Source organism: Ostrinia nubilalis, chromosome 20 (genome assembly GCF_963855985.1).
Source record: "Ostrinia nubilalis chromosome 20, ilOstNubi1.1, whole genome shotgun sequence".
Classification (NCBI taxonomy): Eukaryota; Metazoa; Arthropoda; class Insecta; order Lepidoptera; family Crambidae; genus Ostrinia; species Ostrinia nubilalis.
This window is the reverse complement of record NC_087107.1, coordinates 10,152,427-10,164,886: the sequence shown is the minus strand read 5'-3', so window position 1 is coordinate 10,164,886 and position 12,460 is coordinate 10,152,427. Positions and strand designations below refer to the sequence as shown.

General features: G+C 34.7%; 1 protein-coding gene across 5 annotated transcripts in view; it reads left to right on the top strand.

Annotated features, from left to right (window-relative positions):
• LOC135081620 (atrial natriuretic peptide receptor 1-like) overlaps positions 1 to 12,231 on the top strand; it is a 407,345-nt gene extending 395,114 nt beyond the window's left edge. For all 5 annotated transcript variants that reach the window (XM_063976371.1, XM_063976372.1, XM_063976369.1 and 2 more), the window contains 3 exons: positions 259 to 433; positions 8,737 to 8,927; positions 10,269 to 12,231. In XM_063976371.1, coding sequence (XP_063832441.1) covers positions 259 to 433; positions 8,737 to 8,927; positions 10,269 to 10,865 — 963 coding nt within the window. In that variant the 3' untranslated portion in view covers positions 10,866 to 12,231. The remainder of the gene's footprint in view (positions 1 to 258; positions 434 to 8,736; positions 8,928 to 10,268) is intronic.
• The last annotated feature ends 229 nt before the right edge of the window (positions 12,232 to 12,460 follow it).

Sequence of the window (12,460 nt, the reverse complement as noted above, 5' to 3'; positions counted from 1 at the left end):
TAGTTTAAGCTATGCTTAGCTTGAGACCAAAGAATGATACCTGAAGACAATCCATATTATTTTATTCATACTAAAAATATAGACGACTCAAATATTCATGAAACACGCTCAACCTGTAGAATCTAACACCATTACGAGGTCCTAAATTTATCAAAAAATTTTAGTAATAAAAATTATAAATGAATGTATTTGTATAGAATCGAAAGCTAATACGATGTCGTCAAGATAACTATTCTCATTTATAATTTATTACACCAGGTGGAAACCATAGGCGACGCGTACATGGTGGTATCGGGGTTGCCAGAACGCAACGGCACGCGACACGCTTGTGAAGTGGCGCGGATGGCGCTAGCTCTACTGGATGCTGTCAAACGGTTCCGCATCAGGCACCGGCCTCATGACCAGCTCAAGCTGAGGATAGGACTCCATTCGGGTAAGCAAAGATGTGAAATTAATGTGTATAGCTCCTGTCAAACTGTTCCGCATCAGGTCAATCCTATCCTCAATTTGAGCTGGTCATGAGATCGATTCTCATGACCAGCTCAAATTGAGGATAGGACTCCATTCGGGTGAGTAAAAATGTAAAAGAAAGTAATTGTGTCTGTAGATTTTTCCTAAGTAGTTTCAGAGGAAAGAAGGTTAAACTTGCACATAAATTGTATGTAGATTCAGCATCCAATTAGTATACTATTCGCATGTTTAAACTAATCGAAAAGGCGATAATACGACGCTACATGGCGCTCATCCAGTTAGTAAGGATTAAGTAAGACCACGTCCAAGTGAACACAAAACTTTATACGCGCTACAAAACGCTACATGGCGCTACACAACGCTACGCCACGCGACACCAACAATTATTATCGCTAAAGAACACTGCATGAGTTTGCCTACCATAGCTTCTACCATGATTAAGCACTGACATGATTAGATATACAAAACGATACAAAAGTCAAAAAGGTCCTATTAATGGTAATTGAATAGCTTTCTTTACTTTTTTTATTATGTCCCTTCGTGAACCAATTTTCTTAATCTGTGTATGTCTATGTAGGTATTCAGTCCTCTAAATAATGTCACACATGTACAACATTTTCTAATTAAATTATCAATCAACAGTTACTGTTCTGCTTAACTCATCTTATCTTGAATAAGAAACGAAAGCTCCTCTCTTATTCTACTTATTATTCTGCAAGGATTACTCGTTGTAGATACGTGCCTCATTTCTTGACATGATCACGATCCCAAAAAACCTTTTGAATAAGAAAGCAGATAATACAATACAGAGAATAATTTAGTATTATTTTCTATTTGAAAAGTTTGTGGAGTGAGACAAACATAGAAACTTCTAGATGGAGTTAAATTATATTGCGATGTAACGTCTAGGCGTATGGTTTAAAAAAAGGCTATTAAAAAAGGCACCGAGTATTTCGTAAATATCCCTTTTTATCCATATAATGTAGTGTACATATTTTATGAATCTGATAAAAAGTTAGGTGGTGCAACTCAGCCTAAAAGGATAACGTCCTTTTTGAAAAACTAAGACCCAACCACTGGCTTAGTATCAAAATTAGAACACAAAACTTAATTGAACGTGAATTAATTTCCAGAGTGCAAACCTTTAGGAATTTTAAACAAAATTCATGAATACTAATTAAAAGTAACTAATTTAACTAGATTAGCGAAGGCTGTTTTTGTGCTTTTTCTTTATTTACTAAAATAAATAGGTAAGTAACTTTTGACGCCTGCCTCAGTGTCCGAGTTAGCGCAAGTTTCTGCCCAACTTCTTGCGAAATTTTATTTTGTTTCAATATTTTATACGAACTGCCAATACGAAATATTGTGCGAGCAAAACCCAATTCTCGAGACAAAGAAATTCAGCATACATTGTGAAACCCGAATAAATTATTCAGATCTATTCAAATAGTTATTTGAATGAAGTAGAGAACTAGTACTTTTGAATTGTTTTAATACTTTTAGTGGAACAAAGTAACATTATTAGTTTTTAAACTAATATAATTTAAGTAGCTAAAACCAACAAAGTTGTAACATTTTAAAATTTATGGCCAATTAAAACTTGTGCTTAGTATATTTAAAACTTACATAAATTTATTATCAAAAACAATTTATCATTTTTAATTAAAATCTTTGGATTCGTTTTTAACTACTTAATAAACTAAACATACAAACAAATTGAGAACGTCCTCCGCTTTTGGAAAAATCAGCACTTAGATTAAGTTTACTTTGTAAATATTGTTTTTCTTTTAGTTTATAATATCTTGTTGGTTGTCCAATTAAATAAATAAAATAAAATCTGTTTGGTACAATAACAACATAAACTTCCTTCAAATACAATTTCAAGTAGGAATTCCTGAATCAACTCGAGTATCATTAAGCCAAATGAAATGCGAAATGTTATTTCACAGGTGATTTGAGCTTATTTTTTAGAGCACTTGCGGTTAAATGAGACGAGCGCGCACCGCACATTTGGCCGGAAAATATTGTATACGAAGAGGTTCTGTGAAAATTATTTTCTGTTTTTGTGAAGTTATGACATAGCACAAATGGAACAGTAGATAATTCAACAAAAAAAGCGTTTGGATTTAATATAGAAAGCAAAGTTACGATATAGACATTGATCCATAATAAAATAATTAGGAGCTTAATGTTTAGAACAGAAATGTTAGTTTTAGCACAGAATAATAATAAGTACTACCACAGAATAATAATAAGTACTACGTACAGAAGTTTTACTTCGCGAAGGTATTTAAAAAAATGTATCCTCAATGTCATTAGCAATATGGTGTAATTTAGCCTGTCTCAAGAGTCAAGCACCATTTTGTTGACAAACGTCAGTGATCGGCACTGCGCCGAAGCTATAGGGCTGACTTCGGTAAAATGATGTGACGTGATGTGCCAAACTGCGGAAAATGGCGGAGGAAATAAATGAATGATTTAGCATGAATTATCATGAATAATATTAACTACTTATTTACCTCTCAGTGTCTTGAGGCAACTTAAAAAAGTACATTCTGTGTTTTTATTATTATTTAGGCAGTTAAATACTGCACAGTATTTAGTACACCATTTTCTTTATTTTCTTCCATCATACACAAGAATACGCGTGCGTGAGTCAATGTCGAATAGTATCCTGTAGGTGGGCCATCGTGCGTGTTTTGTTTTCGATGTAAACTCGCGGAGATTAACAGGCCTGGTACTACGTACAGAAGTTTTACTTCGCGAACGTATTTAAAAAAATGTATGTTCTATGTAATTAACAATATGGTGTAATTTAGCCTGTCTCAAGAGTCAAGCACCATTTTGTTGACAAACGTCGTGGGCGTAGGTGGGCCATCGTGCGTGTTTTGTTTTCGATGTAAACTCGCGGAGATGAACAGGCCTGGTTTTAGCATGTAAGACAAAGTCACACATGAAATACAGCGTAAATACTCTTGGAATTTTATAACAATTTTCAATAGCTGAGTGGCGAAACCAGTTCATTAAGAAAAAAGGTCGTAGGTTAATAAGTCCCATAGATCCCACTAGTTTTTGAAATATAGCCGCTTTTGAATCAATATGTTGATGAGTAACTTTATAAACAGTGTTTTATATCTTTTAAATATCGGCATAAGTTATGATTAAGGACCCCGGCCCGACAATATTTTTTTTCAATTCAATTCAATTCAATAGTTCCTATTTATCAAAACTGCTTTCAATATGGAGACGCAAGTAGCAAACTCAACACGGCAAAGTATCTAAAAAAAAGTCACGTGAAGGACAAAATACATAATCTCTTTGAAAACTTTATAACTGACTAACTTTAGACTGTTTGTTTTATGTTTGGTTTTCTATACAGAAGATTTTTTATAAGTTTCGCTATTTTATCGCTCGTAAAGTAAACAAAACGCCTGTAGCTACATTATATCGATAACTTAGGTGCTTTGTGCACAGGGATACACAAATCTTTGATACCCGATTTTGGCTTTGGTCTCAAAGAGCTACGTTCGGTGCCTGTTTACGAACTTTTAAGAATTTGTGTTGCGGTAGTCGCTTATAGATCACATTGTTGGGTAAGAATCGAGTTTTTTGTTCATTGATTACTTACTCATTAGATACCAAAGACGAGATAGTCAGACGCGGTGAGGAAGACGGTGGGCGGTCCACACAGCTTATGACCGCAGTCTGCGGAGGAACACTATCTGTGGTCGCGATCCTTATCAGTGAGGGACCGAGGAAGAAGAAGAAGAAGAGTAAAATCGTCGGGTATCGAATATTTGGGAGCCTTGTGTACGAAGGCTTTACACAGAAATTTCACATCCCATCTCTCTGATAATCTTTATTGATATTAGAAAATTCCACGGTGAAGTTTTAATGGTAATCGTAAAACTTGTCTCCGACTCGCACAAAGCTGTTAATAGCCAAAACTTTTTTTAATTTGCCAAGTGCGAATGTTTGGATGTTGAGAAAATCAGGGAACTGGCAAATGGGAACATTTTATTAGTATTTCACCTGTTTAGATTAATAGAGGATTGGTTAGACAAGAAGTGTGACACGTGAATACCAACTACGTGACATTCGTGATTTGACATTTAGTTAGGTTGCGTAACTGCGATAATTAATACGTGGATATAATTACGCTACTTGTGAAATATAAGTTTTCCGATTTTCAAAATCCCTTATGCCAAGATCCTCAACGCGAATTTCAAGTTTCCATTATCAGGTATACTTCTATTCATTCGGTTATCTAAAACATTCTACAAGTGGAGAATATTCTGATAGCGTTTCCGAAATTATCCCACTGGGAACTATTCAATAATGGTTTGTTAGGAGTAACTTGCAGAGAACTGAATCCGTTTTCACTTCAACGCTCGGTTTCACGGCTTGAGCTTTGTATAGCACACCAGACTATAGTTGTAATATCGCTCTTATTAGAACTCCATAGGATCTATAAGTTTAACTTGATGTGCTGTCGTCAGTACAATCAGGGTTATCTTGGGGACCGCAGGTTTTCAAGTCAATGCGCATAGTGGTTGTATGTTATGCCCACATAATGTTGTGGGTTTTATATTACCTTTTGTTAGTCCGGCCAATGAAGCCGTATGGACCGTTTTGTTACCGCAAAGATAGTAAAGGAATTTTGAAGAGGTTTTTTGTTTAGTCCATGATGTGATTTGCCTTGAACTAGTCTATAAATCATGAAAACTGTATGATATCATTTTACAATGTTCAAACAAAACTATGGCATAAAAAGCAGAACAAGCAACAGAAGCATTTATTTTCATTCGTAACTCAACCGAAAGCATTTATGAGGGCAATAAAAGTGCGGAGTAGCTTTATTTTATTTCACGGAATATTACGAGTACAACAGTATTTTTGTAAATTTTCGCAGTTTTAACAATGGAATTGCCATCTTAATATTTTGTTTATAGCCTGACCAGGAACATAAAAACCCTGGCATAGTGGCGCGTCAATTGCATTTGATAGTGCAACACTGAGTACAGTCGTATCTGTGTTAAATTAATAGGCTAACTTTATGTATCAGGATTCAGAGCCCCGATTACGGTAATTTTTAACGTCAACAATCCAGACACGCTTCTCGATTCTGCGATACGATTGGTCGTTCAACAGCGTACGTCAGCTGTTTTGACCAATCGTATCGCAGAATCAGAAACGCGTCTGGATTGTAGACGTTATAAAAGTTACCGTAATCGGGGCTCTGGATTACGGGTTAATTTGATATTTTCATGAATTAACGAAAACATATTATTATAGGTAACCTGGTTTAAATAAATTAAATGAAACCATCAATCGAGCTAGTAGGATTTATTTTATTATTCATCAATAATCAAATTCAGAACTTGAATATTCAACTGCAATGTCTGCTCATGAACGCTTCAGACTCGGTACTTCTTTCCCAATTCCATAAAATTCAACACTTAGAAAGTGACAAAAAATTTTAAAATAGTTAGTTGAAACCATTGAAGTAATATTACTACGTATAGAACAGACATCGCGAACAAAATATGTACAGTGCGGGGTGCGGGGCGGGAATTTGACGGACAGCTGTCAGTCAAATCCATGACTATCAAGTTTCATAATTTATGGCGATAAAATCTGCACCAGAAAATGTCGTACTTCATTGATAGCATTGCACGAATAGTGACGTTCCTGCGGTCGCCTCATCATAGACATTGGGAAACGATTGTGAAAATAAACAAATCGGCTAAATTGTGTTAAATTTTCATGGTGCTCAATAGCAAAAAGGTTCAGCTACTTACATTATTTTCTTTTATTATATTGTGCGTTTCCTGTAATGTAATCTAAGCTCCCCTCCCTTAGACTAAAATTAGCCCTCCTAGACAAGTGACAAAACGTAGCAGTTGAAACATTCGAAATCACTTCGCTCTGCCGTTTTTTGGTGTTAGTTACTTCACTCTGTGATGCGATTTTAAAATTACAACTGGCGATTCCGAATTCACAACTGAGGGGACTGAGGCCAATCGTGTTACTTGTGCTACAAGTGCGTATGGGCTTCATACTGATGCTTAAGCCATTAATTATTTTTCTTCCCGATTAAAATCTAATGTAATCGATAATCGCCTTGAGAATCGTTAACTGGTATTTTCTAATTCGATAAAAAAATTACCCATCTCTAGTTTAAAACTGTCATCCAACAGCGCACGAAATATTATGAGTTATAGATAATGATACCATTACAGAGGCGACACTTCGTTTACGTTTAGTTTCTGCCTATTGAATTGGATACTGTAAGGAAACATCGTCATCATCATTTTAGCTACTGGACGTCCACTGCTGAACAAAGGCCTCCTCTAATGATTTCCACATCGCCCAGTTGATAGTGGCCTGCACCCAGCGTCTTCCTGCTATCTTCAGTCAGTCCATCTTGAGATTTTAGAAAAAATCCCTCTCGTCACGGTAGGAACAAAGCTAGGGATGACCCACGCCTTCACTCCAGAACCAATAAAATAACTGAAAGTCAGAAACTTTCAGTTATTTTATTGTCTCTATTGTTAACTATCTCAGTGGTTGAGTACACGTATAATAGCTGTGAGGTAGAAGTTACGGGACTATTCCCACCTCTCCTTTTCACCGCTGCATCTCCTGTGTAGCTAGCACCTAGACTAGTTGATTTAAAGCCAAGGTATATCAGTTTTTAGTTAATGACTTAGTGCATCTAAAAATGTAAAACTTTCTAGTTTTTTGTAACATTGAAAAATCTAAAAAGAAGCATCATTTTTTTACCAAGTGTTTCTAAGAAATTTAAATGGAAGCTTTTGATGACAACGTATTGCTTACTTTTTCAGCTGTCGAACGAATCACTTTTATACTCATAGGTCCTGTACATTGGTAGATTTGGTAAATAAATGAATCCATCCGGACTCAGAAACTAAAAAAAAATAAAATAGCTGTAATTTTTTAATACTGGATTTGTCGATTAAATTGATCATATTACTGCGCCCTAACGGGTCGGACATTGGTGACCAGACACACTGTACAATTATTATAATTTTAGCCTATCTCGTGAGCTAGGTGTCAATAATTAGGGTGATTTACTAACTAACCAGTCGCATACGAACAACAGCAGTGAGATTCAAACAAGTTTGATCCATGATGCCGCACGACTATTGTGTGAGCCCACCCGTAACCCAAGCTTATTTAGCTTAACACAAGGGGCTGGACGGGACTATTAGTAATTTGTGCAATACAAAGTGCTTACAATCTTTAAAAAAATCTTTTTATTGCTGTATTTAACCTTCCTTTCGTATACTAATTTATGCGTCAGTGTCAAGTCTGCGATTTTTATTCTTTGAAATTTTCGTAAAATGGCTGCCGCCGCGGTGACGCCTTGTAATTAACAAATTAAAATTAAATTAGTGTTTTAAAGTGCATAAATGTACAACTTAATGGTAAAAAGTCATTCCTTGATTTTTACTTAATATGTATCTGGAGTTATTTGAACAGTATTTTCGTCTATAGGATGGCATATTTCAAAAAACAAAACTGCACTCAAGCGTGTTGTCACAGCAACCGCTGAGCACATACTAATTGAATTTCGGTCCGTGGACCTATTTACGTGCCAGAAACAGTCTAGTTGACATGTCTTCTCTAGTACGTAGTACATTATAACTCAATGGTTGAAACAAACCACAGCTAATTTTCATAGTGGACTGTACTATACGATACACATGTCAGTCAATTTGACAACCTTTGTCGGAAACATTATTCAATGAAAATATTGTCCGAACCCTTAGTATTTCTCTTCGTCAAATACTTTAACACATTGTGAACCACTTTTCTTTCACGACTATAAAAAGATTTTAGCAATTTAATTCACAAAATCAGTTGCGTACATTTAAAATAAAGTTTGTTTACACTTTGACAGCAATAGACTGACATGCAAGGTGACATGTCAATGAAGTTTTCAGTTACTGTTGCCATTAAAAGAAATTAGTACCATTAGTTTTCCGCAACATGGCGAGGGTTTTTATGTTCCTGGTCAGGCTATAGTTGGTAAACTGGTTGGCAAACGTATTATGTTAGATTACTAAAAAAGTTCCCAATAGCAGATTGATAAAATACTTCATCATAATATATCCTCTAAGTTTCTTAATATTTTTTATGTGACTCGCAAGAAACGATTTGGAATTGATTTGAATCAGAATTTTTTGTTCCTTTTTATTTTTTTTTTCTGAAGCACTAAAACTAAATGTCTGCCTCCAGGTCCATGCGTAGCCGGAGTGGTAGGTCTCAAGATGCCCCGCTACTGTCTCTTCGGGGACACAGTCAACACGGCCTCCCGCATGGAGTCCAACGGAGAAGCCTTGAAGATCCACGTGTCCCCAGACACGAGGGCTCTGCTCGAGACATTCGGCACCTTCCACCTGGAATGCAGGGGAGAAGTTGCTATGAAGGTGAGTTACTGTTGTGGTTGTACTGTGTACTAAGAAACGAGGTAAGTGCTTTGGCATTGTAGACCTTAAGAACTTAGGTGTTGTGAATCATGAATTTGGTAGAGCTTAAGGAAAACGTAGATATGAAAGAAGAACAAGGAAGCTCTGTTATACAGGGTGTCCCAAAAACAATGGATAGCCCTGTAACCATCGATAGGCCTCGCCATGGTCCGTCGTAACGTAACGTCCAATTTTGATCCCAGTAAAAATATCACCGTTTTCAAGATTTTTAAGTTTTTGTGCATTTTTAGAAAATTGCCACCTGCGATTACTTTTTCTCATGCCATTTCTACAAATGAGGATACTTTTCAATCTAGTTTTTTTCCTTATCACAAGGGATAGCTGGGCTATTAAAAGAGGGGTCAAAATTGGACGTTAGACCATGGCGAAGCCTATCGATGGTTACAGGGTTATCCATTGTTTTTGGGACACCCTGTATATAGATAATCGACTAAATGAACAAAGTACCTGATGAAAGATTGCAGAAGAGTTCATTGATGAAAAATGATGTTTGATGGAGACCATTTAAATCCGACTTTCAGCAGTCACCTACACGTCAACCTCTGCAAAGGTGTATTAATGTTTTTCTTAAAATACGTGCTTAGAACATCAAAAACGAGCGTTATAAGATACCAAGAATAAAATTATGTGAAATGTCTCAGAATTTCCAACTCATGCTCAGATAAATATGAATAATTTGATAACTCATGTGCTTCACATCAAAGAAAGAAAATTGAAGATTTATTTAACTCATCTTAGCACATGAGTAATTCTTAAAGAACTCTTTATATTTTACTGAGAATTTCAGTATTGATTCAAATGTCATAATATTCTGAGAAAAAGAAAATGTATTTATAAAGTTGGTACATTTTTAGTAACTATTTATGGTCTATATTTGTTTTGTTATAAATATTTGACATCAAAAGATAAGATTACCATTTTATCCTGCAATACAAAATGTTTAAACTCAAGACGCGTATTTTCAAAATATTAAACGATGCAAGTGACGCATCGCACTTTAACGAAGTGAAAAATAGCTTTTGGTGTCAGTATCAGGGTCAGTACTAGCGATATTTTCAAGCGGGATATTTTATTTTGGTTTTCTGCTTGACCAGTGCACGGTTGAAGTATAAATTCATAACTTAAATATTCTACTAAATAAGTTCAATGTTCGTAACTCCGTTCCACTTGGGAAATCATTCAGAATGAAATTCAAACTCCAAGCGAACAGTCTAGTTTTACACAAGCAAGACTTAATTGCATTAATAATTAATAAACTAAAAAACTTTTATCTTGTTTCAGGGTAAGGGCATCCTAATAACATACTGGCTGCTGGGAGAAATTATAGATCCAAACGCGCCTAAAGAAAAACCATCACTTACAAAAGCTCAGACACAATCAACTGAGAGTTCAGTATCTCATCTCACTCCATTCAGAAATAGATTAGACCAAACCTCAAGGTCTTCCAGTAGACGGGGATCAGGCGTCTTCATCCAAAAAGGCAACGACATAGCCAAACTGGAAAAAGAAGCTCAACCTCTCCTGCAAAACCTTAAAATGCAGAGACAACACTCGGATCCTGATCCAGTCACCAACGGAGTGAATGACAGCGAAGAACTTGACAAAGTTAGTGTAGCCAATTCCATATCACTCAATGTAAATTCGCTCAACCACAACTCCGTTAGCCATAGCCAACCCAGAGTCAAACTGAAGGACTGTCAGATGAACTCGGTAGGCAATCACAAGTCGAATAAAGTAGGTAATAATAATTGGATCGCTAAAATGCCGACGGCAAGTTCCTTTGATAATGGCACTAAGAAACCTAGTGAGCATTTGAAAGATTATAGTAGTGTGCCGTTACTGTCTAAATCTGAAACGCTTAATGATTCGATCGTGTGAATTTTAAGTTAAATATACGGTTTTAAGGTTCATTTCAAATTAAATACGAGTCTATTCCATTAAGAATTGACTAAAAACTTTCACACAGGTATTATTTGTGTAGCTTAGTCAAGTTTGACAAAAAGATGATCAAGGGAGTACTTAAATTATTTTATCAAGATAAGTTTTGATTAATATGCGGCAAGCACTTCAACCTACCACAAAATGTAGAATTTATCCAAAGGATTCTAATTTTTGAACCTTCAGTATAAGGGTTACAATCAATTTCGATTTTTCGTGTCGTGGTAGGTGAACTGTATGTACTTAATATTGAAAGTCTTGTAAATACTATAAGTATCAAAATGTCCTATTTTTTCCACTTCTCGAAAATTGTTAAATGTGACCTACTGCAGTTTCTTCTACTTTATGGTAAAAGTGTAATTTAAGAGAAAATAAAATAGCACATGAAGAGAGAGAGTAATTTAAATGTAAAATATTGATGTTAACATTAGTTTAACTTAAATGTCCCAATTCAAAAAACTTTGTGCTCATTACTTGTGTATCAAGTCTTTAGTACATAATGTACTTATAATATATAAGATAGCTTGTCTCCTAAACAAATCTTGTGATACATTTTCATTTATTTGTTTTCATTTACATTGTTGCAATTTTATGTTTTTGTTTTAAATTATAAAAAAAAAACTACATGGACTGATTTAACTATTTCATGTCATTTTTATTTATTTTCAATCATAGTTTTTAATTCACATTTATTTATCCGCTTGCAGCTGTTATATTCCCTTTAATATTTATTTGAAATTTGTTATTTTTTTGGGCGTATTGTATTCCTATACATTCCTGAGCTTCTACGTGTATACGTATATCCTGCCATAAGTGTGATACTTAACTATTTTCACTTCATTTTTGTTCTTGTAGAAATTGACAATTGAATCGTTAGAATTAATTACATCGTTGTAATAATTAAAATATTTTCTAAAACTGTGTGTGTAAAAAATATCAAGTATCGATTGAAAATTCTTTTAGAATGAATTTGCTGTCGAGTTGTATAATTTATTTATCTTTTTTTTCATTAGTTACTATTTGTTAGTATTGATAAATAGGAGAAAAATCATTCGTTTAAAGTATTATTACCTACTATCATGTAAAACATATTTTAAATAATCGGTATTTTATCTAATATAACATCGATGAGACTAGTGTAAATATAGTTTGTTTATTTATTGTAAATATTAATGTTTTTAATGTAACGATGTTGTGATTTTAGTGAAGAGGTACTCTGAAATCTGTATTTATAATACGTAGACGTTTACGAGATGAATTTTAATGTTTCAAAGACGTTATAGCAAATAAAAAGAGTGAGAATTAATGCCGTTTGTTTAATTTTTGTTCTGGTTCTTAAACTTGAAAAACACTTACTTAACTATTAAAAGAACTAGTCAGAGGCACAACACACAAAAAAAAAGTTTTTTTTTTTTTTTTTATATTAGTGCTACTGAAATGCACTTGCAACTGGTGCTAACGGTTTACTCCAATTGCAATGCGGTGTTTTAGATGGAGATTTTGTGGGTGTTCATACTGTTCATTTATTAAAATCT